Source organism: Euprymna scolopes, chromosome 39 (genome assembly GCF_053919585.1).
Source record: "Euprymna scolopes isolate OS-2025 chromosome 39, ASM5391958v1, whole genome shotgun sequence".
In the NCBI taxonomy this organism is placed as follows: domain Eukaryota; kingdom Metazoa; phylum Mollusca; class Cephalopoda; order Sepiida; family Sepiolidae; genus Euprymna; species Euprymna scolopes.
This window is the reverse complement of record NC_136520.1, coordinates 18,134,819-18,162,468: the sequence shown is the minus strand read 5'-3', so window position 1 is coordinate 18,162,468 and position 27,650 is coordinate 18,134,819. Positions and strand designations below refer to the sequence as shown.

At 34.5% G+C, this 27,650-nt stretch overlaps 1 protein-coding gene across 1 annotated transcript; it reads right to left on the bottom strand.

Moving 5' to 3' along the window:
* Positions 1-5,009: 5,009 nt before the first annotated feature.
* On the bottom strand, positions 5,010-23,326 carry LOC145263658 (enkurin-like). Its single transcript, XM_080120530.1, has 4 exons — positions 23,110-23,326; positions 12,531-12,676; positions 8,543-8,775; positions 5,010-5,375 (listed from the first exon to the last, which is right to left on the bottom strand). Exons 1-4 carry the CDS (start codon positions 23,175-23,177, stop codon positions 5,058-5,060), a joined length of 765 nt encoding a protein of 254 aa, XP_079976656.1. The 5' UTR covers positions 23,178-23,326; the 3' UTR covers positions 5,010-5,057.
* Between the last annotated feature and the right edge of the window lie 4,324 nt (positions 23,327-27,650).

Genomic DNA, 27,650 nt, shown 5'->3' with positions numbered 1-27,650 from the left:
ATAATGTCATCAAGATATGCGATTGCGGTGTCCAAGCCAGACAGCATAGTATCCATTACTTGCTGGAATACTGTGGGTGCCACCTTGATACCAAACGTGAGTCTTTCGTATCTCTACAAACCTCGATGAATGTTAATACAGAGGAGATTAGCGCTTTTGTCATTTACCGGAATCTGTAGGTAAGCGTCGCTTAGGTCGATCTTAGAAAAAAACTTGCCGCCATTTAATTTCGTGAACACTTCTTCTGGACTAGGTAATGGATAGTGAAAATCTTCTAAGGACCCGTTGAGTCCTGTCGCGAAGTCGGCGCAAACGCAAATTTCCCCGACCTTTTCTTTACGTAAACTGCTGGAGCAGCCCACTCACTATATTCAACTTTAGCCAGTACACCGATGCTTTCTAATCTGTCTAGTTCCTGATTTATTTTGTTCCTAGTTGTTTGCTAGGTTTCAACTTAAAATCTGCAGCCATTTTTGTACATCTCCCCAGGCCAGGAGTAAATACGTTTGTGAATTATTTTTTAAAACAAGTTATAAGTTTCTCCGTTTCTGCTGGGCGGGTATCTATTTTCTTGCAGAATGTGGATATAGGAAGATCCCAGAGACGAAACTCCTCCATGCTTTCAGAACCGAACAGGTTTTCACTATCTTTTAGCACATACAATCTTAGTTTTTTTGTTTTCCCCCGTAAAGTGACGTTTGTAATTAATTCACCTTCAAAATGAAGTTTGTACCATTAACGGCCGTCGCCGTTCTGTTAGTTTTTAACATAGTCGGCTTTCATAATATTTTCCACGTTTTGAGATTTATTATTGAAAGATCCGATCCACTGTCTAATTGGAATTTAATAGCCTTGCCGAAAATGTTAACCGTTACATATTTGCGTAGATTTTCATCTACGACGTCCTTAGTCCTGGTTTGACGTACAGTGCGAACTTTTATAAATGGCATCTTTTTGTTAAAAATGGGCAATCCCTTACCCAATGTATTCCACCACATCTGAAACAAGCGCTCGGTCTTTTAGTTTTTCTGAGCTGCGGTGGTTAGTGTCTGTGTGCCATTTCGACGGTTTTTTCTTAGTTACTTTTTTATATTCGCGATGCCTGCTTCGATATTTCTTGCATCTTTTTTTTATAATTTCTACTTTTTGACAATCCTCAGTCAATTTTTGAAGTGTTAAGTTCGCTTCATTTTCTAATTTTGTAAGGACTCTGCGCCTGATTTCCGCATCTTTTCTCGAGGTTAACCCTTGCGCAAGCACAAGACATTAAAAAATTGTCTGCTGTTAGTTCAGACAACTTAAAATCATCACAGTGTTTATTCACTACAGTTGCGTAGGTAGCAAAATCGTCATTATCTTCTTTTACCACATTCAAACATCTCCAACGCTTATGGAAAAGAGATGTTTTCGTCGAGAAAAGTTCTGTTAACAAATTTACCGTCTTATTGAATGATATATCTGCTGTTTTCCGAAGCAAGATGTAATCCACGAATTTATCATGCTCAGCCGTTTCCAATTTTCGTAGTAGAAGTCTGGTTTTCTTTTGATCAGACCAGTTGCTGCAGTCAATATTAGAAAAAATCTTCATAACGCCGAAAATATGCTGCAAATAATTTTTCCTCTTCCTCGTATTTAAAATTATCTATCGCAGTCCATATTGTATTCTGAGAAAATGCTGAATTGCTTTCCGTGTTTGCATTATTTTTAATAATTTCTGTAAGCAATTCCTCTGTTCATAATTGACGTTTGGCTAACTGTTTTTGAACTTGAACTTCCTCGGTTCGTATTTAACATTCCACTAACTGTTTTTGCAATTCCTTTTGCTGTTCCTCGAATGATGACTGACACTTTGCGTATTTGGTGTTCAGTTCAGTGTTTTTCGAATTGTAACTGACTCTTTTCGGCATCGATATGCAACTTGGTCAAATGTTCCAACGCTACTTTCAATTTGTCCATTTTGCTTTGTCAGCATTAGCAATTTAAAAACGTTCACTGAATTTTACAATACCGTTTTATTCTTTCTTATTTCTTCCTCCAGACAATAAAACGAATAGAAAAAAACATAAATATATATAAAGTTCATTGTCTAAAGAAAAAAAAATCAAGTGTATATTTTTCTCCAGAGAAAAAAAAAAACAACGCCCGATTTTAGCAGCGAAAACCACAAGTGACGAATTCTTTTTCCAAAAGTATAAAAATTTACCTTTCTAACTCGCGACGAACCTTTTTCTTTTTGCAAAAGTACAGCGCTATGTTTGAAAGTCGTAACAAACTTTTTTCTTTTCAACTCTTTTTTTTCCATAATGATCTGCGTTTTTTTTTTTTACCGCGAACCTTTCAGTTGCAAGTGTTATGTCTGACACTTCCTTAGACTTGATAACATTTGAGTCCGACGTTGTTAGTATTTTTAGAATACTATTTCAACGCGAGTATTTTTTTCAATGTTGTTACTGGTTTCGATTTTAGTATGCTCCTTGAATCCAATGTCGTCAATGTTTAGTTTTTTAGAACACTGTTTTTAAACATGAGTACGTTCTCCGAATCCAATGTCGCCAGCGTTATGGCTGGCAATAAGCCACAAAGAAAACAGAATAGAGTTTAAACAATGTATTACTGGAACAACAACGTAAAAGGTTACAACTGAAAAGAGTAGTAAACGTCACCGAGCAGGCGAGGGTCACTCTGGTGTTTAATCCACACCTGGGATCAAAAAGTCTATGGTTTATATAATGGATAGGGTGATTCCTCCACAACAATAATACAACTTCCTATTCCAGTAGCTTCTTTCCAAGGACTGCAAGTTTGTGGAACTCTCTTCCGGCTCACTTTTTTCCTCCTACACACAGTCTTGTTTTTTCCCAAACTTAGGTCAATAGACATTTCCTGTCTTTGTGTTAATCATCTTTCGTTCTTGCTAACTCCTCACATTAAGTGGCTTTATACCTTGTTTCAAACGATTTCCATTCAAAAATATTAGTATTTTCTTTTAATTTATATACTAGAGAAATACTTTGTTATTGATGAAGAGTTATTTCCCCTGAACAGCTGCCCTGTTTTTAAATCTTCAAAACAGATACATGGTAAACAGTTGATGATCCCCTTTTCTATTTTACAATTTAAGAAAAGGTTTCTTGTTTAATTTTGAATTTTCAATCAAGTAATTCAGCTTATACAAGTGCTAAATGTTGAACATAGTTTTCATAAGCATGTAAACTGCATTAATAGCTTGCAAATTAACTGGAAATGTCTTCATTAACTGGAAATGTCTTCTCAATTATTAAATCATTTCTCTCTGATAGGTTCATAAGAGTAGTGGTTGATGGGCAGAAATCGGAAGCCAATAGTATTGATGCTGGAGTCCCCCAGGGGTCCATCCTGGGCCCAACTCTCTTCCTGATCTATATACATGATCTCCCAATACACATCCTTACATCATTCGTAGATATTTATGCTGATGACACGACTATCTATGGCAACACATCAAAGGCCATAAATCACAAGGTTCTTTCTGATTCTCTCTCCGCTGATCTTGAGCACATGGTACAATGGGGAAAGAGATGGCTGGTTACTTTTAATGCATCTAAAACTAAGCTCCTATCTTTACATCATCAACACTCTGATCCCCATCTAACATCAATTGAAATGGAAGGCTCTCGTTTTGAGAAGGCTCCATGTTTTGACTAGCTTCTGGGCTTAACCTTTACTCCTAATCTTGAATGGAACACGTATATCAAGTCTGTTGTCAAGGTCGCTGGAGAAATGATCAGATTCTTCTACCACTCCAGAAGATATCTGATGCAATTCTCTATCTATATAAAAGTCAAGTATGTCCAAGGATGGAATACTGCTGCCACATCTGAGCAGGAACTGTTAGAACCAGCTTATCCTGCCTTGACAGGGTTCAAAATAGACTTTGTAGCCTAATGAGGGATGCCCTTTTCTCTTCCCTGCAACCTCTTTTTCATAGAAGAGACGTTGCAAGCCTGTCTTTGTTTCAACTTTATTTTCATGGCAAGTGCTCGTCTGAGCTCCAATCTCTGCCCCCCTCTCGCCAATATTTCACGAAAAACACTTGTTTAGCTGAAACCACTGCCAATAATTTTCCCCACTCTTTATCTGTGCCTAAATCAAAACGTAGATTCCATAAACAAAGCTTCTTTCCTAGAACTGCACACCTGTGGAACTCTCTTCCGTTTGCCTGCTTCCCACCTGACTATAATTTGGTTGTCTTCAAGTCTAACATAAACAAATTATTGATGAACCGTCCTTTTAAGTAATCCAATTTACCAAATTTCCATTACTAACGATTACTACAATATTATCTCATTTGACTACTGTACACTCAATAACCCTTATCCTCGAGTCGCCTCCGGGCTTTAATAAGTGGTGACCCCCATGTAAAAAAAAAGAAAAGAGTTATCCCCTAACATTAAGGTGTTACATCTTTAGCTCCACCTGCCTTATTCCGTGTCTGGTATATGCGCGATACTATTGGTGTTCCTCTCAAGTGTTAGGAAGTGTGAGAGAAAGAGAAAAAGACGTATGATAAAATACAAGAGGAAATAAGTTTATCGGCTGAACAATGGATAAACGTTGTTCACCGAGGAGAAAAAAAAAGGAAAACTAGAATGGGATTTGTTAATCAAGAGGTAGCGATGATGGGGACAAAAACGGCTCCATATGGTTAGAGTTAGTTTATCGTCACTTTTAAGGGTGGCAATGAATTTTGCGGCAGTTTATGATGATTAGGAAAAGTTGGGGACTGACTTGGGGTTGTCACGGTTGACAGCAGTTAAAATTGAAAATCCAAATATATGAAAAATACAGTTTACATTTAATATATAATCTAGCCTGAAGATGCTGCTTCTTGAAAGGAGTTGCAGCAGAAATATGTATGCACATATGTAGCCAATAAGGTTTGTATAAATAACTATATGTTAAATGTACACTGTTTTTTCATGGGAGAGTGATCGAAACAGTAATAATATTTAGAAACAAAACACGACGAGTTGTTTATGAACAGCTTGTTATTATTCTCATGAATATCCGTCAGAGGTTCAGTTTGCGATGTATATTGTTTTATGTTTCTCGATAAGCTCAATGTCTCTCTCCAGCTGCTTCATCATCATTTCGAGGCGTTCTTTAACCTTTTTCTTCATGATGGTGTCTGTCACCACGGACATCCCTTGGTAGTCATGGTGCACAGCTTCCCAGTTCTTCTTTAGGCCATCCAGGATGTTGTCACGTTCCTCATCACTTAGATGCTTCATGGCCCCTTGCTTCATGTGCTCGCTGATGTAGGCATCATACTTCATCTGTGCTTCCCGTATCTCAGCCTCGCGCTTCTTCAGGTATGAAGGAACATCACCATAGTTCTGCAAGGAACACAAAGTGGAGACAAAAATTAAATTTATTATTCTAATCTTTCCCAAATTAACTTTTATGGATACATTGTTGATATATATATATATATATATATATATATATATATATATATATATATATATATATATATATATATATATATACTAGCAGTTCAGCCCCGCTTTGCTTGGGTCCTATGTACTGTTCATAACTTGCCCCACGTGTAAATACACTTTATGTAAGATTTCAAATGTTTAGACCAAAATTTGTCTGAGTAATTTCATAGAGACTGCAGAGGTCGTTTTTTTCAAACTTTGACCCCAATTTTGACCCCTTAACATTTATTTTGGTCTTAAATCAAAATACAAAATTTTACCCATGTCCAAGTTACCTACATTTAAAATTTCGAGTCTTTAGACCCAAAATTGGCTGAGTAGTTTGCTAGACACTGCAAAGATAAAATCTTTTGAACTATGACCCCTTGGCAGCTCAAATTTTCAACTCAAACTAATTAAAAAGCTTGCTCATGTCTGAATACACTTTATGTAAATTTTCAAATGTTTAGACCAAAAAATGGCTGAGTAATTTGATAGAGACCGCAGAGGTTAAATATTTTTTTAACTTAACATTTATTGTTTGGGGCTCAAATCAAATTAAAAAATTTTAGCTTCGTCCAAGTAACCTACATTTAAAATTTCAAGTGTTTATACCCAAAATTGGCGGAGGAGTTTGGTAGAGTTTTCAAATGTCAAATCGTTGAACTTTGACCCCATGACAGCCAAATTTCTGGCCGAAAACCGATTAAATAGATTTGCCAAATCTGAATAACCCTTGTGTCAAATCTCGAGTCTGTAGACTGAAAATTGACAGAGTAATTTGGAAGGAAAATGCACACACACACACACACACACACACACACACACACACACACACACACACACACACACACAGGCATTTTCACTTTTATAGATATACTAGCAGTTCAGCTCAGCTTTTCTTGGGCCCTATACTGTTCATAACTTGCCCTATGTGTGAATACACTTTATGTAAGATTTCAAATGTTTAAACCAAAGATTGTCTGAGTAATTTCCTAGAGACCGCAGAGGTAAATTTTTTATTGTAAATTGTAAATTTTTTATGACTTGGATCCCAATTTTGACCTCATAACATTTCTTATTTTGGTATCAAATCAAAATACCAAGTTTTACCCATGTCCAAGTTACCTACATCTAAAATTTCAAGTGTTTAGACCCAAAATTTGTGGAGAAATTTGGTAGAATCTGCAAAGATCAACTCTTTCAACTTTAACCTTTTCGCAGCCAAATTTTCGCCCCCAAACTGATTAAAATGCTTGCCGCATGTCTGAATACCCGTTATGTATAAATTTTAAATGTTTACATCCAAAATTGGCTGAGTAGTTTGCTAGACATCGCAAAGGTCAAATCTTTTGAACTTTGACTCTTTGGCAGCTCAATTTTTCGACCCAATCCGATTAAAAAGCTTGCCCTATCTCTGAATACCCCTTATGTAAAATTTCAAATGTTTAGACCAGAAATTGGCTGAATAATTTAGTACGGAAAGCAGAAGTTAATATTTTAAAAACTTTGACCCCAATTTAAACCCCTTAACATTTATTGTTTGGAGCTCAAATCAAATTATAAAGGTTGATCCATGTGCAAGTAACCTACATTTAAAATTTCAAGTGTTTAGACTCAAAATTGGCAGAGGAGTTTGGTAGAGTTTTCATGGTCAAATCGTTGAACTTTGACCCCTTGACAGCCAAATTTCTGGCCGAAAACTAATTAATCTCAATACCCCTTATGTCAGATCTCGAGTCTGTAGACCGAAAATTGACAGAGTTATTTGGTAGGGAAATGTACACGCAGACAGACATTTTCACTTTTATAGATATATAGATTGAAACGGCAATTAATTTCACTTTTATTATTTTATACTATTATTCCGACTAATTTATACTTCATTTAAATACTGTTATAATTTCAGATACCCTTTCTGAAATATATCAACATAGCATAAATCCGCTATTTCAAGTGTACCCCTTCCATAGCTATAACCGATTAATACATATGATTAAATAAGCATCCTCTTTCAATCACCTGCCTTATATTCTTCCATAGCACTGTTTATAACTTCATGTGCATATATATATATATATATATATATATATATATATATATATATATATATTAAAAAGTTTGACTCATGTCCAGATAACCTACATCTAAAATTTCAAGTGTTTAGACCCAAACATGGCGGAGGAGTTTGGTAGAATCTGCAAAGGTCAACTCTTTCAACTTTCACCTCTTGCCAGCCAAATTTTTGCCTAAAAACTGATTAAAAAATTTGCTGCATGTCTGAATACCCTTTATGTAAAATTTCAAATGTTTAGACCCAAAATTGGCTGAATAAATTGCTAGAGACCACAAAGGTCAAATCTTTGGCAGCCAAATTGTCGGCCAAAAACCGATTAAAAAGTTTGTCCTATGTCTGAATACACTTTATGTAAAAATTTCAAATATTTAGATTAATAAATTGGCTGAGAGGTCAATTTATTAAAATTGTGACTCCAATTTTGACCCCTTAACCTTTATTGTTTTGGGTTCAAATTAAAAAGTTTGATCAATGTCCAAGGAAGCCACATCTAAAATTTCAAGTGTTTAGCCCCAAAATTGGTAAAGGAGTTTGGCAGAATTTTCAAAGGTCAAATCGTTGAACTTTGGCCCCTTGACAGCTAAATCTCTGGCCGAAAACCGATTAAAAATATTTTCTCAAATCTCAATATTCCTTGTGTCAAATGTTGAGTCTGTAGACTGAAAATTGACAGAGTAGTTTGGTAGGGAAATGTACACACTCAGACAGACACACAGACAATTTCACTTTTATAGATATATAAACAAGGTGTGAAGCCACTTAATGTAAGGAACTAACAAGAACAAAACATTATTATCACAAAGAGATGCCTACTGATTTTTGTCTTGAAAAAAAAAAACAAGAATAAAATTATGGAGAAACAGTCATTATGAAGAAAGGTTAAATAATGCAAGATAAAAATTTACAAAAGTTTTTGTTCAAAAGCAGGAAATTAAATAACAATTTTTGACAATTCACTCGTCCCCCCACTCTTGTGTACCTCCCCACCCTCGATTACCATAATCACCTGTTTTTTGATATAGTTTGGCTCAAGACCAGAGGGTTCAAGCAAATGTTTCTCTCCATTTCTCGTGTCACAATAAATCTTGTTCGGTTTCTTTGGAATAGCAGTCACATTTTCCAGGGCGTTCTCTGTCACAAAATTCTTGTTCGACCTGATACCCATCAACGGAGCTGGATCATTTTTGCTCGGGACAGGTGGGCGCCGTGTTTCCTCATCCCCATATTTGAATGGCTTCTCTAAAAACGGACAGCAAGTAGATTATTTTAATATCAAAAAACAAAACAAAACAAAAAAACAACAAAACAAACAAACAATACCCACCTCCCCAAAACCACCAACAAAAAACAAAACAGAAAAGAAACAAACAATACCCACTTCCTCAAAACCCCCAACAAAAAACAAAACAGAAAAGAAACAAACAATACCCACCTCCCCAAAACCCCCAACAAAAAACAAAACAAAAAAAAAACAAACAATACCCACCTCCCCAAAACCCCCAACAAAAAACAAAACAAAAAACAAACAAACAATACACACCTCCCCAAAACCCCCAACAAAAAACAAAACAAAAAACAAACAAACAATACCCACCTCCCCAAAACCCCCAACAAAAAACAAAACAAAAAAACAAACAAACAATACACACCTCCCCAAAACCCCCAACAAAAAACAAAACAAAAAAACAAATAAACAATACCCACCTCCCCAAAACCCCCAACAAAAAACAAAACAAAAAAACAAACAAACAATACACACCTCCCCAAAACCCCCAACAAAAAACAAAACAAAAAAACAAACAAACAATACCCACCTCCCCAAAACCCCCAACAAAAAACAAAACAAAAAAACAAACAAATAATACACACCTCCCCAAAACCCCCAACAAAAAAAACAAAACAAAAAAACAAACAAACAATACACACCTCCCCAAAACCCCCAACAAAAAACAAAACAAAAAAAACAAACAAACAATACACACCTCCCCAAAACCCCCAACAAAAAAACAAAACAAAAAAACAAACAAACAATACACACCTCCCAAAAAACCCCAACAAAAAACAAAACAAAAAAACAAACAAACAATACACACCTCCCCAAAACCCCCAACAAAAAACAAAACAAAAAAACAAACACCCACCTCCCCAAAACCCCCAACAAAAAACAAAACAAAAAAACAAACAAACAATACCCACTTCCCCAAAACCCCCAACAAAAAACAAAACAAAAAACAAACAAACAATACCCACCTCCCCAAAACCCCAACAAAAAACAAAACAAAAAACAAACAAACAATACCCACCTCCCCAAAACCCCCAACAAAAAACAAAACAAAAAAACAAACAAACAATACACACCTCCCCAAAACCCCCAACAAAAAACAAAACAAAAAAACAAACAAACAATACCCACCTCCCCAAAACCCCCAACAAAAAACAAAACAAAAAAACAAACAACAATACCCACCTCCCCAAAACCCCCAACAAAAAACAAAACAAAAAAACAAACAAACAATACCCACCTCCCCAAAACCCCCAACAAAAAACTAAACAAAAAAAACAAACAAACAATACACACCCTCTTCAAAACCCCCAACAAAAAACAAAACAAAAAAACAAACAAACAATACACACCTCCCCAAAACCCCCAACAAAAAAACAAAACAAAAAAACAAACAAACAATACCCACCTCCCCAAAACCCCCAACAAAAAACAAAACAAAAAAACAAACAAACAATACACACCTCCCCAAAACCCCCAACAAAAAACAAAACAAAAAAACAAACAAACAATACCCACTTCCCCAAAACCCCCAACAAAAACAAAACAAAAAAACAAACAAACAATACACACCTCCCCAAAACCCCCAACAAAAAACAAAACAAAAAAACAAACAAACAATACACACCTCCCCAAAACCCCCAACAAAAAACAAAACAAAAAAAACAAACAAACAATACACACCTCCCCAAAACCCCCAACAAAAAACAAAACAAAAAAACAAACAAACAATACACACCTCCCCAAAACCCCCAACAAAAAAACAAAACAAAAAAACAAACAAACAATACACACCTCCCCAAAACCCCCAACAAAAAACAAAACAAAAAAACAAACAAACAATACACACCTCCCCAAAACCCCCAACAAAAAACAAAACAAAAAAACAAACAAACAATACACACCTCCCCAAAACCCTCAACAAAAAACAAAACAAAAAAAACAAACAAACAATACACACCTCCCCAAAACCCCCAACAAAAAAACAAAACAAAAAAACAAACAAACAATACACACCTCCCCAAAACCCCCAACAAAAAACAAAACAAAAAAACAAACAAACAATACACACCTCCCCAAAACCCCCAACAAAAAACAAAACAAAAAAACAAACAAACAATACACACCTCCCCAAAACCCCCAACAAAAAACAAAACAAAAAAACAAACAAACAATACACACCTCCCCAAAACCCCCAACAAAAAACAAAACAAAAAAAACAAACAAACAATACACACCTCCCCAAAACCCCCAACAAAAAACAAAACAAAAAAACAAACAAACAATACACACCTCCCCAAAACCCCCAACAAAAAAAAAAACAACAAAAAAACAAACAAATAATACCCACCTCCCCAAAACCCCCAACAAAAAACAAAACAAAAAAACAAACAAACAATACACACCTCCCCAAAACCCCCAACAAAAAACAAAACAAAAAACAAACAAACAATACACACTTCCCCAAAACCCCCAACAAAAAACAAAACAAAAAAAACAAACAAACAATACACACCTCCCCAAAACCCCCAACAAAAAACAAAACAAAAAAACAAACAAACAATACACACCTCCCCAAAACCCCCAACAAAAAAACAAAACAAAAACAAAACAAAAACAGCAAAACGAGTGAAAAACGCCCAAAGCGACCAAAGAAGCAAACATCATCGGAGAAAGTTTTGTATATTTTGTTCATTATTAATGAATTTTACTTCTGTACTTGTTCTATTCTACAGATTTTGTCTTCAGTGACTGTTGAGTGTTTGCAGGCAGACCCCAAAAGAATGTTTTAGTCAAAAAGATTTAATTCCAATAAAAAGTGATATTGGAAACTGAAGCATATTTTTAAGCAAAGAGATTTAGCTCCAATAAAAAATTGCAAACTGAAGCATATTTTTAGGCTAAAGACAAATCGTTCTCTACAAAACGCATCAGATTGTTAGAGAAACATTTGAAGAAGAAGATTATGTTCATGAAAAATGTTTCGTTTTATCTAAAAGTTTTTTTTTTATTAATTATACCCAAGACATGAGTGATGTGTTATGAGTGATGTGTTATGTGTTATGCATCCCCAAATATGAAGATGAAGCCAGATGACATGTTATGTTATATGACATTCTGTGGAATTTCCATTGGTCCCACAAGTAGATAATGTATATGCTTAAGTATATATGGATGTAAGAATGCACTAGGTGATTGTGTGTTTTGTGGGTTACGTGTGAATAACACACTTGCTGTGAATGAGACATTTAACCAAATAAAAAGAAACCACACAATAAATTTGAAATATATCTGGTCTGGAGTTTTGATCACCCAGAATTCAATTTGTCCACCTGAGAAAATAACGTTTCTACATATACAAGCTTTCCTGATATGGTTGTTCCTACTTTAGGTTTTCCAAAAATAATGGCCTCCCAAATACGGGACTCCCTAGGCATTTTTTTTATGTCCACAGATTGATAAAAAAATTATCCTTTTTAAGTGAGTTGTCTGCCACAACGGATCAGAATGACCATGCACATTTCAATCGGTTTTCTTGATATCTTACGGTCAATTGGAGTTTGTGTGTCTCTCACAGGCAGATTGGTTCAGTTAGACTATTGCTTAGATTTGGTCGAGCAAAGTGTTTTCAGTTGCGAGTTTGTTTTTCAGTAAAGGAAACAAAATCTAAACAATGAAATACAAAATGAAGCAGAGTAGTTTGCGCACTTACTTTCAGGCAGAACTGGTATTTTTGAGCCTTTCTTCAAAAAATGTTTGGTACAAGGCGGTGGCAGTTTGGCCGGACCCATTGTCTTTGCGGGACGTTTTGGGAGTTGTTCTTCTTCTGTCACCCGCGGGCGATGCATGGAGATGTACCTGCGGATAAAGAATTCACAATAACATTTTAATAGATTAATGACACTTGAACTGCAGATTCACATAATTTAACACTTAACCACTTCATCCATTTTATCGTCCAGGACCAGATGAATAGGTTGAGAGATTTCACAACACCTTTAAGAATGCATTACAAAAATCGAAATGGATTAAATAGTGTTGGACACCTTTCTTCTTTGAGCAGTTATAATGAACGTCTAGAAACTTATTTGTGGGAGAAGAACTTCTCTCTCCAGACAATTGTTTTTTTTTTTCGTTGGCTTTGAGAAAACGAAGATATTATGTAATTATCAAATTCTCCAGAGATCAAAGGTGGGAATCATGGACAAAATTAAGAATAGATAGTAAGAACTCAATTGGAAGAGAATTCGTGTGACAATGTAGTCTCTTTAAAAGAGTGTTCTGAAGGGACATGTAGTGAAAATTGAATGTTACTGCAGTCACGGAGGTGGGCTGCATGTGCAAACTCGAAACTCAAGCGATGGGAGACGAGAAGGCGACGAATCAGCAGGTTCGAATGCGCATTTGCATAAATGAGATAATATAAGGCCGGGAGTTAAGATGTTTGAGAGAGTCGAGCCGTTGAGTTCTCGAGAACCGGATGGAACCTGGTTAGAAAGGAGAGTGTCGCTGAGAATCGAGTCCCAGGTTTTTTTTTTTTTGCGATTAGGAGCTATTTCGGCGTTAAATATGGAACCAATGCGGCCAAGATGAAATGGGAAATTTTTAATGATTCGCGTCGAACCTGGAAAATTAAAAGTCGCGTTGAAAATTGAAAAGCCTTGTCAAAGAGAGAATTGAATGAGTCGTGTCAAACTGCGAAGGTTGAAGATATGAAGTGAGTCGGACTTTTTTTTTGTCTTTTTATTTGTTAATCCCAGTGGGATTCGTTGGATTTCTTTAACTATCGTCATCAAAGGAACGTGGAATTTGGAATGAAATTCGCTTATATTTGTTAAAAAGAATTGAAATGCGATTCGGATAACTTGTATGTATAGAAACCTTATTTCAATGCGGAATTTAAAATGAAATCCTGTTGTGCTGACAAGGAAAAAGGGTGTCGTTTTTAAACGATGGATTTATTTTATAAAAGTACAGTTCTAGTCGGATTGTATTGTTTGAAAAAAAAGTCATCGCTGTAAAAAGAACTTAAGATGCGGTTCGAATGGCTTGTATGCATTGAATTCGCTTTTCAACGAGGAATTTAAAATGAATTCCTGTTGTGTTAAAAAGAAAAGGTGTCGTTTTTAAACGACTTGTATTTTTAATGACAATACAATTCGAGTCAGATTTTAATGCGTTTGGAAAGTCATCGCTATTAAAAGAACTTAAAATGTGATTCGGACGACTTGTATGTATTTAAAAGTTATTTTTAAATACGGAATTTAACATGAAATCGTGTTGTGCTGAAAAGGAGAAAAAAGGTGTCGTTTTTGAACGACAGTTATTTTGGTGAGAATATAATTAAAAGTCGTTTTTAAATGAAATTTAAAAATTAATTTCTGTATCTAGCCGTGTAGCCCCATTTTGCTAAGTAATACCTGTCTTTGTCGGAGAGATGTGAGGGCTAGCTGTGTCTAGCAGGCGTGTAGAGCGCTAGCTGTGTCTAGCAAAGACGGATACTACTTCACTACCCAGTTTATGATCATGAGATCAGGGGGGCGTGTAGTGAAAATTGAATGTGACTGCAGTCACGGAGGTGGGCTGCATGTGCGAACTCGAAACCCAAGCGATGGGAGACGAGAAGGCGTTGAATCAGTAGGTTCGATCGCGCATTAATTTGCATAAATGAGAGTAAAGATGTTTGAGAGAGTCGAGCCGGGAGTAAAGATGTTTGAGAGAGTCGAGCCGTTGAGGATGGAACCTGGTTAGAGCGGAGAGTGTTGCTGAGAATCGAGTCCGCGGTTTTTTTTGCCTAACCTCGTCAGGTAATACAACTTACCCTTGTACCGGACCAATTGATGTTTCCAAAGTTTTTCATCTACATGAATCTTAGTGGCCTGCTCCATCCTCCTCCATTTCCTCATCCCCGCTTCGCATACATCAATCACCTTTCCAGTGTGGCAGGCTACGCATCTGTTTAATTCTCTGAAATCTAGTACCGGTCTAACTTTATTCTTTGTGGGTTGAACAATCGGCAGTAATGGTAGCACTCCTTTTTCTTCCCCTGTCCACGGTTTCAGAATTCTCTCTTCTATCCACCTCTCCACTTCTTCCTCGAATCCTTTTCTTATTTCTCCTCGCAGTGTTTTCTCATAGCAGCTTACTTTGTTTTGTAGTTCCGGAGGCCCGGAGATCCATTTCCATTCCACCGTCTCACCATCGAACCTCGCCAGGAAATCCTCATCCTCGATGCAGCAAGCCTCTGGTTTTTGTGTTCTGATATTTCTATCACCTTCCACTCCTGCCATTCCTACTACGCCGAGGCGTCCAAAAGTTACTTGGCCCTCTCTCAACATAGCGCCCCCCCCCAGTTGGTTGATCGCACTTACACCTAAAACCACATCAACATCACCAACCAGACGATCCAACACCAGGGCTCGTAGGCCAATAGGCACACCTTGCACCAGTACTTCCGCTGTTGTCTCTCCCAGGCATTTCACCTCCCTGCCATTCACGGTCTTAATACTCCTGGCTCCGCTCCATGATCTAGCGACATTCTTTGTTACCAACGTCGTGGTGCAGCCTGAGTCAACAAGGACCATGGCTCTCGTCCCACTGACTACTACCGGTAACTGAGGCCTGGCTGCAAGAGAGAAACGAGGTTTACTCAGTATGCTGTGCAGGGGAGGAAGTTAAAAAGTTACATGAAATGCACCACTATGGTCGAGAACGGATGTTATTCCTGGCAAGAGAGGTTTACCTGGAAACCACTGAGAAGAAGGTCAGGGAGGTAGTGGAGCACTGTCAGGAATGCCAATCGATATACCCGGACCATCCAGACACGAAGCGGGAGAGTTACACATTGCAGAGGACTGAAAGCGATTGACCATTGGTGTGACGCATTATCGCCATAAGATGTAACTGTCGATGGTCTACTGTGGACCGGGGAAGTTTGCCATGTGGAGAGAGATCAGGGTAGAAGCTGCATGGGCGATCGGAGGGGTCATCGAAGAAATATTTTTGGAAAGAGGGCCGGTTGAGGAACTGTTAATGGACAATGGCTCCGCTTTCTGATCAGAAGCCTTTAAAGAGGTGTGTGATAGGTGGGGAGTAAGGCAATGTTTTAGGGCATCGTATCGGTCGAGTTGCAATGGGATAGTGGAGAGGAATCATCGCACCATCAAGGCTGCTGCAGAAAAAAGCAACATTTCACCCATGGAGGTGGTGTTTTGGTACAACATCTCACTGAAAACCAGACAAGATGAGACAACTGTGCCTCATAGAGCCATCTTTGCATATAAGTGGCAGCATCCGTGCAACAAAACGGTAGGAATTGAGGGTGAAGAAGCTACCATTAAAGTGGGCGAGGCAAAATGTACCACTCGCTGGGAAAGGGGGGTCGTAACGGGAACGCAGTCGAAGAACAACGTGATGGTGAATGGCGTTCCCCGGCATATCCTAGACCTGCGTCGTGTAACCCTGCCGGTGTGCAGTGATGGCAGTGAAGAGGAAGAAGTTGAGATCCATCAAGAAGCTAACGATGCACCCCAATTCGACTTAGCCCACATTGTGGTTCTTTACAACTGGACGAGAATGTCTGTAGTGAACCTGAAAACGTCAACCTCCAAGAAGTTGTTCCCCAGAGGCCTCAACGTGAGAGGAGGAGGCCTGCTTGGATGAAGGATTATGAAGTGTCTTATTGATCTCAAAGATCAGGGGGGCGTGTGGGGTATAAGAAAGCAAACTAGATAAGTTTCAAAATGAGATTTGGAAAAGGTCAGAATCAAACCCAGTAAGAAAAGTTTAAAAAATAATACATATTTAAATCCTAGGAATGCAGAACGATTGTCATTGTTCTCGCAAATAACTAAATATTATTTATGTCAAAGATAGATAGGAACGCACTCGACTGTTCATTCTTTAGTGGATATTAAATATGTCATTTAAAAAAAACGGACAATACGAGTTTAGAAATAATGATAAACAAATAGGTTAGATATTGGACTTCTTTGTTTACCAAAAGTGTGTTTGGACATACATAGATCAATTTCAAGTGAATAAATTTCACGTCATCGAGAAAAGAGATCCTTAATATATTGAGATAGAGTTCGTAATGAGAAGATAATCATAGTCACAGTCACATATAGTCAGTTAGCAGACGAGAATCAGACAGCGACTTAGTGAGAGCTGATCCTCTTTTGGAGGCGGACGGGGGGAGAGACCATATAGTCACAAAGGCTTGAATCCCTGATAATTATCAATCATCCAGCTGGTATGAATAAAGAATCATCTAATATTTGTAAACGGTTGTCTTCGTCGTCATTTCACATAAAAAGGAAAAGGTAAATGTGTTTTGTCTATCATCTTGTAAACGAACTTTGTATAACACCCTTCAAGTATTAAATGTCTGCCTCCTTCATCATCAGTAATGATTCTCCCCTTCCGATGTAAAAGAACTGTATTACACATTCCTTAATAATGAATTCGCATCTCCTATGCGTCAAAAATATGAAGTGTGTGGTGTGTCATGTATATAAATGTCATTATCATCCTTCGTTCTGAGTCCCCAAAATATATGTCCCTCCGATACATAACAAGAGAAGCCTTCTACCTTTCTCCACCTCTCTCTCTATATGTATATAATAAAGAACAAAATGTTTTATTTAAAATCCAAATAGTTCAATTAATTGCAAATAACAACGACCAGATTTTAGTTTTTTTTTCTGTTGAGTTCAGCAGTTGCGGTCAGCTCATTTCGATCTTCCAAGACTCTCCCGACCACCTGGTCCAAGTCACGATCTGCCCTCAACACTGTACAACTAGCAACTATCGTCAAATGTGTTCCATTGGCAACCGTCTCTAACTGGCCCGCCGTAAAATGTCACAAACAATAGACGTTCCGAAACGTAAAATCCATTCGTTCCTAAAATTAACTCTAACAATATCTACATCCATTGTTCGACCCTTTTGATACCGTCATTGCCACTTCTTGATTGCAAACCCACCTCAGCTCTCTTTTGACTACTTCAGTGAACAACTTCCTATTCATTGTTCTCCCGATAAACCCATTTTCTGTACTTTTTCTCCAATACACTTAATTCCTCTCGTTTTTGCCATACCCTTTTTTTGCTTTCTTGTTTTCTTTCTAAAATTGTGCAACGTCGTTAATATCATAAACGACATGAAAAAATCACCACTAAACATGTTGAGACAAGCCTCACTAAGTTCGCTAAAACGAAAAGCGCGCTCTTATCTATTTTATTCTGTCGACACTTCTCTGATGAATATTAGCTGAAAGTAGCAGTTATATAGTTGTGTCTATACACACTATCTTGAGTCCTGGTTTTGCCTTGCGCATGCGCGGTAATGCCCAAACTCATTCAACTTTTGATTCTTGTTCAGAGAGTTTGGCGCTAAAGATGACTCAGTTCCAAGAGAAGATGCCGTGATGATAAGACGTTCTTTTTGTCGTTCTTTGTCAGAAGCAACAAGGCGAGATGAAACTCCAAAATGTTACATTTTGTTTTTGATAAAAGCCAAATAATTCTCTCTCTATTCTGGTGTTTGAATATATTTTAGTGAAGATGCTGGTGTTTTTCATTGGGAGGTAATGAAGATTCGGATGCGACTGACTCGACCAACTTCATCTATTCATCTTGACATGGTCTCAACATTAAAAAATAACACACACGCACACAAAGGAACAAAAGGAAATGAAATTTTTCTACAAGGACTGAAATAAATTTCGAATTTACCTTTTAAGGTCTTGAAATCGAACTTTAATTCAATGCGTTAGCGATTATATAATTTTTCTTGTAGCAAAAAATATTTCACAAAAAACAAAACAAAAAAAAAACAAAGCTTCTAATGAAAAAAAGTTTAAATGAAACATCAGAAATAAAAGTTTAAAATTTTAAATAAAATTAGAATTCGAAAAGTAAATTAGACTTTTAAAAAGTAAATTACAATGTTATTTTAGGATAAATGCAATTTAAGACAAAAAATTTATTTTATCCAAATTTTACAATGGAAACCAAACAAAAATAGGTAAGATATTCTAACGACTTCTATGCTAAAATTTAACCGTGAAATTTATTTTATTAGCAACGAGCAAGCAGTGCGACGTTGCTAGGGAATTTTATATGTACTCGTGCTTCCAACCCGGAACACCACATTATCACTTTTATTCTTATTTTTAATGGTGTTTCTATAAGGTTAAAAAAAATAACAAGAAAGCTTTATGAAGTACTTACTTGTAATGGAAAAATATCGTTCACCGAAATTTATTGAAAATTAATCCAGTAGTTTTGTTTTTTCTACGAAATTCTATTTCTATCTCTAACCAGAATTTCGTCCTTAATTTCGTTGTAATTAAAATTTTTCTGATTGATTTAATGTCTTCCTAAGTAGATATTTAAAATAACGTCCAACTAAAAAAACGCGCTAATTGCGTTTTTATTATTAAAATAACTACTCGATTATTTTTCGTAAACTTTGGTGTACTACAATATGTTTCAATAGAAAGTATTTCATAAAATTATCACGTCAATTCATTTATACAGGCAGAATTTTCGACTCACATAAATAATAACAGTAAAAATAAAATTGATCCATCGTAATTTTCGCAGAAGAACGATTATAAAAAAAAAAAAAAAATCTCATATTTTTTTACTCTCCGTAAAACGGAGGAATTTCCAAAAATTCCCACAAAAGCTAACAACCGGAAAAATGGAACCGAATGACAGAAACAATGAAAAGAATTTGATTTTTAAAATTCTCTCCAAAATCAATTAATTTCGTTTTTTTTTTTTTTTTTAATTTATTCAATTTTATTTATTTATTTTTTACAGAATTATTAAAAAAAACCCTGAAATATATCTAAAATGAAATAAAACAATATACAAAATATTCAAATATTTTGCCCCTACGATCTTAGAATTTTTTGGGGGCGTTTACATCTTAGGTTTTTTTTTTTTTTACATATTCAAATATACTGAAATAATGAAATCAAATATATTTGATTTTGGATCAAACATTGCTGATTTATACAATTTTTATCGATTTTTTCGGAAAAATAAAAAAAATTGGAAAAAAATTAAACTTATTAAAGGTTTACGAAAAATAAATTATTATGTATTATTTACATTTGAAAATTTTCGCCTGTTAAATCTCAAAATATTTCCGAAATAATTCCTTATTTTTTAATGATCAAATTTTTCAGAACGTGGAAGATTGTCTCTTAAAACTTATTATGAATAAACAGACAATCTAACTGCTAATAATTAAAAAAAATGTTAAATTGATGCCGTTTTTCATTAATGAGCAAAGGTTTAAATGAAAGTCGCCAACCTGGTAGGTTCCGAACTGTCATCTAAGCTTCAGCCTCTGTCCCATCGACGAAATGTTGCATTCCGTTGCCTGTTCTACAAGTACTTTAACGGTGAATACTCTGACGAACTGCAAGCACTTGTACCCCTTCGACGTAAATATCCCCGACAAACCCGACAAGCAGCTAAATCCCACCCCTTCACAGTGGAGATCCCTAGATGTAAGAAAGCCTTCTACTCCAGTAGTTTCTTCCCCAGAACCGCTAGACTTTGGAATTCTCTGCCGGGTCCCTGCTTTCCCAACTGTACTGACATGCAGAAGTTCAAGTGTAATGTGAACCGACATCTTGCTGCCCAACTCCCTACACAGTACCCCTGATGCCTATGTCCCTGATAGTAGCCCCATACAACAAAGTGGCAATGTGCCTTGTTTGGGGTGAAAATGTAAAAAAAAAAAAGAAGAAATCGAACGTGAATAATTTTTTTCTATGGAAGACCAATGTTTTCATCTTCACATCTCACTAATAAAAATCGTCGCGTAACCTCTATTACTTGTTTCTTCATCGTTAGAACAAAAATATCATTTCTAAATCTGAAACTAAGTAACTAAAACAATTATGAGTTCAGAGTCAATTAAATTTCTTTGTGCATGTCTGATTTTACAATCTGTTAATGTTAAATAAAAAGTGACTGTTAATTTATAATTCCATACAAAAATTTTCAATCGAAAATAAGTTTCCGATAAAGTTAATTTAAGGATTTAATTAAAATTTAGATAATACTATACTAGTATTATCTAAATTAGATTATACTAAAACGCGATATTATTGCACACTTGATGACGTCATTAAAACAAGAACGTCACAAAATGATGACATCACTAAAAGCTGGCGTCGTATATTAAAACAGACGAGACTCTCCGAGCTAAGACAATTTGTTTATACACTATAATTTGGGCCCAAAATTCTAGCGTAAATATCGTTGTGTCAAAAAGTATTTTTGGCTGCTATTAAAAGAATTTCTAATTCATTTATTTACTAGCAACACCTGTGGAAATTCCACAGAGAACTCTTTCATATGTAATAAATTGATGTTGGTATTCTGTGGATGTCCAGCGTAAATGGAGACGCTCTGATATTATTGTACCTATTTACAATACTTGCCCACGGGACAGAGTTAAACACCAGGGTTTTTTTTTTTAACGTGGATAAAAGGTACAAAAATTAAAAATTGTCTCAGTCGTGAAGGATTGCTCCTCCACTGAAAGAGAACAAGAAATGGAAGTGCAGCATCTGAAGAACGGATACTACGCTTTGATCTTAGCCAAAAGGCCAAGTAAAAAAACTGCAAAAGTATTAATCTAAGCTAGCAGGGAAGCCCGTCATAGCCCGGTCATAAAATACGCTTAAATATGATATTTTAATTTATGCACATTTCGTATTTTGTATTTTAATGTTAATTTTCTATCGATTCTTTTATAAAGTTGTGATTTAAAAAAATGTATAATATATATATATATATATAAAACACACACACACACACACACACACACACACACACACACACACACACACACACACATATATATATACACGTTTTATTTTTTATTACCGTATCTTTCTGTTAAGTTACATTATATATGACTTGGGTGGGTGCATCAGCTTGAAACCAAAAATTATGAAGAATATATATATATATATATATATATATATATATATATATATATATATATATATATATATATAAAACTTAAGTTCCTTTAGCTTTAATCAAAATCCAAACCAAAACTTATGAAGAATTGTTGGTAAAATTATTTATTACAAGAAATGGAAGGTGACCTTGGCCGTCGGGCCAAGATCACAGTGTAGTATCTGTTCTGATGCCTTTTTTTGTCCTCAGTCAGTGGAGGAGAAATCTTTGTAGACTAAGACAGTGTTCCTACCCAGACTGGCCCCTTAAAAACCGACCTTGTGTTTAACTCTGCCCTCGTGAGGAGGCAAGTAAATAGGAACAATTCAACGACGAAGAAAAAAGATGTAAACGTGACACAAAATAACACACTTTTTTATGATCGCTTATGTTTGAATGCTTTGAAATACATACAATTTTATTGTCATCGAAATTGGTGAAATCCCGATCTTTCGATTAAATTGGTCGGAAGCATAGCTCTAGTCGGAAGCATAGAATAAATGAGACAATTCTGAAGAACACATGCCATAACAGTATGACAACAATACTTCATAAATGTCTGATAGTAGATTTGTAGAGATAGAGCATAGTTTCAGGCGTGTGGAAGTGTTTAGAACGGTAGAGAGAACCTACTTCACGAGAAGCAGAAAAAACAATGGATCTAAAGAAAGATTTGATGAGAAAGAAAGATCAAAAAGTTTCAGAGACTATTTTTCCTTAATAGCAGAGCCATCAATGAGAATCTGAGGAAAAAAGGAACACACCTACGATTGAAAGACATAAGTTGAGTTTTAACATAATTAAACGAAACAAGCCATTTCGTACAACAAAGGAAAACGTCTTATACTTCTTCTTCTACGCGTTTAGAAACCGATAGAATTTCTGTAGATCGTTTGTGGAACACATTACCGCCAGACTTCCCTGCAGAATGCAACATAGTCGTCTTCAAATCCAATGTTGACAATAAAAATGAGTTTATTGCGTTATTCAATTTCGGCCTAATCCTCAAAATGTCCTTAACCTTGATAAGTACTGACTCACAGTAAAAATAATAAATAAATAAATAAAAATATAATATCCTGGGGTTTTTGTTCGCGCTGAACACCCATGAATAAGGCATCGTTTACATTTATTTATAACTTGGAAAACTGAACATTATGGAAATAAGACAAACAAGAATAAAACGCTAGAATTGGGGTTCAGGGACAGGAGCATTGGAGCATTATGACCCAAGTGCTTTTAGTCATTCTGGATCAACATATAATTAATTAATTATAAAAAGAAATTACTGACCTGGTTGTTTTTAATTGTGTAACCTTCTCCTGTGGGATCAGATTTGTGATATATTCTTTATTGAGCATTTTGGATGTTTATCAAGACAAAGACAACATCGAAGGGAAGAATACAAAAACTTTAAAAAATATATTCTTTTATATATATTTATGTGCTCTTCTTCCAACGATGGAAAAAAACTCTTAACGGAGTTTTAAAACAAATGTCGCACTTGAATGACAACAAAATACCGTAACCATAGTGACAACGTTAGTAACCTTATAAAGGGAAATAATTCATAAGAATGCCTATTAGAGTTACTTCCCATTCGCTGCGAGAGAGGAGGCTGACCTATCGGATGAACATAGGAAGGTTTGTTTTAGGCCTTCCTGCTGTTATATTTTGACCTAGAAAAATATTAATTTAAAAGAATGTTAATGCTTACATGTGTTAACCGCTTTAAACTGAAATTGTGCCAAACCACGTCCATCGTAAGAGATGGCCTATCAGCTGAAAAAATGACGTCATGTCAGAGGTCCTCGCAAGCAAGATATGTAAAACAGTGTTTTACTAAAACACTTAGACTGTCAATAATGAGTAGAATTTTTTACAGAAAACTTCAAAATTGGACTAAAAAATAGATAAATAAAGAACACGATGATTTAAATTGAAACTCATCCAATATTAATAAAAAAAGAAGAATCGAAATGGGGGAAAAGTTGTTTGTTTATGCGTTAAAAGCACTTAACCATTTCGTTGTATTATGGATTTTAAAGAATAGAATACGGTCTTTATTTACTTATAAATTACGTTTTAAAAGAAAAGCAAAGAACACGATTTGACTTGTAGTAAAACTGAAGTATATACAATATAAATAAATAAAAAATTATGCATGTGAGATTACGTATGTTTGAAGCAGAAGACAATCAAATATGGCAAAACAGGAAATATAGGTATGTAGTGCAAAATGAATGTCGTTGCTTAAAGTGTACAAACATTTTTACCCCTGCCTTTACTTAAAAATTCACCAAAAATTAGGAAATAAACCAATTTTAATGAAATTTTCAGTATTTATCAAATAATGATCACAGAATATATTGAACTCGTTATTTTTATTTAAATCTTCGTAGAAATGTATTATTTTGTTCAAACAAAAAATACCTTTACTAAAGTTATGGTTTTCTGTAGTAAAAAAAAAAAAAAAATGAATGAATTTATTTTTGCTTTTTTTTTTTTAATAAAGCATCGTAAATTGTAACAACAAAAAAAAATCTAATTTTTACAGGAACATTACGAAAAAAGCCCCTAAAGTTCGTATTAATGAGTTCCATATAACTCAAAGAAAAATTAATTTCTTGAACTACCGATATTATCATTGCATTAAGCATTGTTTATATATTTTCACACAAAAAATTATAATAGCAAAAAATATTTCTACTTTTTTTTTTAATTAGAGGTTTTGCATAATTTTTATATATAAGATTTTTTAATACTTTCCTTGCTTGCATGAATGTCAAACTTTCGGCGTAGCATAAATTTTATATAATTTTCAACAATAATAAAAAAAATAATTTTAAAAACAGGAACATGGCAAAATAATTAAATTAAAAAATGGTAAAAATGATACAAACATTCAAGATAGGAATGTACCGATGCACGTCTGCGAAAAAAAAAAAAAGAAAAAAAAACAGCACTCCTTCCTTCTTTTTAATTACATGGCGCCATTTTCACACTTTCGACTGGCTGAAATTTTCGGCTTCTGTATATTCCGTGTTTACAAAACTTCCATTTTTGTGAAGAGCAAAAGCGCTCGTTTTTTGGCTAATTAAGCTATTTTTTTGGCTAATTAAGCTATTTTTTTGGCTAATTAAGCTATTTTTTTGGTCAAACAAGGTGTTTTTTTTTAATTTAATTCAATATCTTAGGACTTTACTTATTATCTTTGAAATTGACCCAGAAAACTAATATTTATCTTTTAAAGAATTTTTACAATGAATTTATTTAACTTCAAAATTTAGCTGAATTGGTTATCTCGCCGTGAAAACATTTTTTATAACTTTTTTTTTCACGTGTACAAATATTTTTTCATCTTTGGAACTTAACTTTAGTAGTCGGAAGCAAAAAATTATGATAAAACTTGGTTCTCTTACCTTTATCCGTCCATTTTTGTCCATACCTAATGAAATATGAATGAAGGAAATAAACAAATATTAAAATTAAATGGTTTTTTAAAAATTAAAACGAAAATAAATTTTGAACACTAATATTTTTTTAAAATCAAAGCGAACAAAAATATTTTTAAGAATCCAAACTGAAAAACGGACGATAAATTTGTTTAAGCGAAAAACGAGCAATAAGTTAATAAAAATTAAATTCAAACAAATAATGTGAGTATAAACAAAATTTACAGAAATATTTCAAACATTAAAAATCTAGAATTTAATCTAGAATAAATCTAGAATTTAATTAAAAGTTTGAATTTGTCTTATATGTATATACTAGCAAAGGTACCTGTCGTTGACTGGGTTCAAAAACAATCTACAGAAAATGGACTCTGATTTATGAAAGTATGATAGGTTATGAAAAGGAAGGGTTGTAAAGAGATAGCTTCGAATTTGGGGGTGTCAAAACCAAAGCAAAATATGATGAAAGTAAAAATAAAATAGATAAACCCCATAATTTATTATACCATACCTGTTCACACTGAAAAACTTATCACAATATTCTGTGGATCTATATTAAAAAACCTTGTTAAACTTTGTGACATATTTCCATTCTATGGAGGTCAGGCGCGAACGAACACCCCATAATTTTATTATACCATATTTCTTCAAACTGAAACATAATTATCAAAGTATTCTTACGCAGAAAAGTCTTTATTAAAGTTTGTGCCTATTTCCATTCTATGGAGGCCAGGCGCGAACGCAGATCCCACAATTTTATTATATCATCCCTATTTAAGTTAAAACATACCCATCAAAGTATTCTTATGTACATCTATATCAAAAACACTTGTAAACGTTTTTTTATTTTTTAAATTTTAAAATTTTTTTATTTCCATACTTTGTGGACAAGGCGCGAACACCATTTTAATGAACCACTGTTCTGCCAGATCAAACATACCCATTCCTGTATCTCGATACATCTTCTATCATTATATGCAATCAGTTTTTAAAAAAATAGTCAACCATATAGGAGCCTATTCGTGACCAGACACACACACATACACACATAGACATTCAGCTTTATATATATATATATATATATATATATATATATATATATATATATATATATATATATATATATATATATATTTAGTAATATTGTCATTCTCTTTGCGACAACAATTGTTTATAAGGGAATTCGATGAACATCAGCATTTTTAGAATTATTTAATCAAAAAATTCAAATTCTACGATATCGCTTTTATTAAATTGTTAGGTGAAAGTACAGACTATTTACAACACACTCCCCATGTTACATAATTAGTTTCTAAGTAATAATTTATTATTTCAGCACATAGCATAAATAACATGCCAGATCATTTTTTATATCCATAATTACTTTTGTTAAATACATTCTGAAAAAAAATATGTAATAATAATAAGAAAGAGGTAAACATTTGAAATAACATACGTTTTTTTTCTTAGTCTTAAATATTTCATAACTTAACTTTGCTGTATGGAGATGGCGTGAAATTTTTCTTTTTATCGCATTCATCCACATGTCTTTCGGAAATGAAAAAACAGTAACTTTCGGACCCTTTTCGTAGTTTCTTGGCAATTTGGATCGTGCAGGCATGTTAAAATGTAAAAAAAAAAAAAAAAAAAAAAAAAAAAAAAAATGATGTATACCTACTTCTGATTAAGCCGTGGGCACATGACTAGATTTTACAGGGCTAAGGTTCATGACGTCAGCAGACTAAATTACGGCAATCTATTACGATAGTCGTGGCCAAACTCGATGTAAAAAACAAAAAACAAAACATCATCTCATATTTAGCTCATTATATAAAGTCAGATTTGTGTATATGTTTATATACCTGTGTTTGTATGGGATAAACTTCGAAATTTATTTTACCCATTATAAATTTCGGAACACAGTAGGTGTAACAATGGGTAATATGGGATATATTTAATTTTATTTTATACAAAAAGAAAACGCAAAAAGGTGTTGAAAGTCTTTATTTTCGATAATTATAAAATAAATAGATGATATCAACAAAATATTCTCAGATTTTCAATTTAATTATCGCATATTTTTCCTAAAAGAAAGTACGGAGGTATAATTTTATTTATTGCATTATTTTCCCAAAATAAAGTTCGGCGGTATAATTTTATTTATTGCATTTTTTCCCAAAATAAAGTTCGAAGGTATAATTTTATTTATTGCATTTTTCCCAAAACAAAGTACGGAGGTATAATTTTATTTATTGCATTTTTTCCAAAACAAAGTACGGAGGTATAATTTTATTTATTGCATTTTTTCCTAAAATAAAGTTCGACAGTATAATTTTATGTATTGCATTTCTTTTCTCAAAATAAAGTACGGAGGTATAA

Excerpts from the sequence above, each read along its gene's own strand:
- LOC145263658 (XM_080120530.1), bottom strand. The coding sequence starts at position 23,177 with ATGCTCAATAAAGAATATATCACAAATCTGATCCCACAGGAGAAGGTT. Across the intron at positions 12,677-23,109 it reads ACACAATTAAAAACAACCAG|GTACATCTCCATGCATCGCC; the intron begins GTCAGTAATTTC and ends CTTTATCCGCAG. Across the intron at positions 5,376-8,542 it reads CAAACTATATCAAAAAACAG|AACTATGGTGATGTTCCTTC; the intron begins GTGATTATGGTA and ends TGTTCCTTGCAG.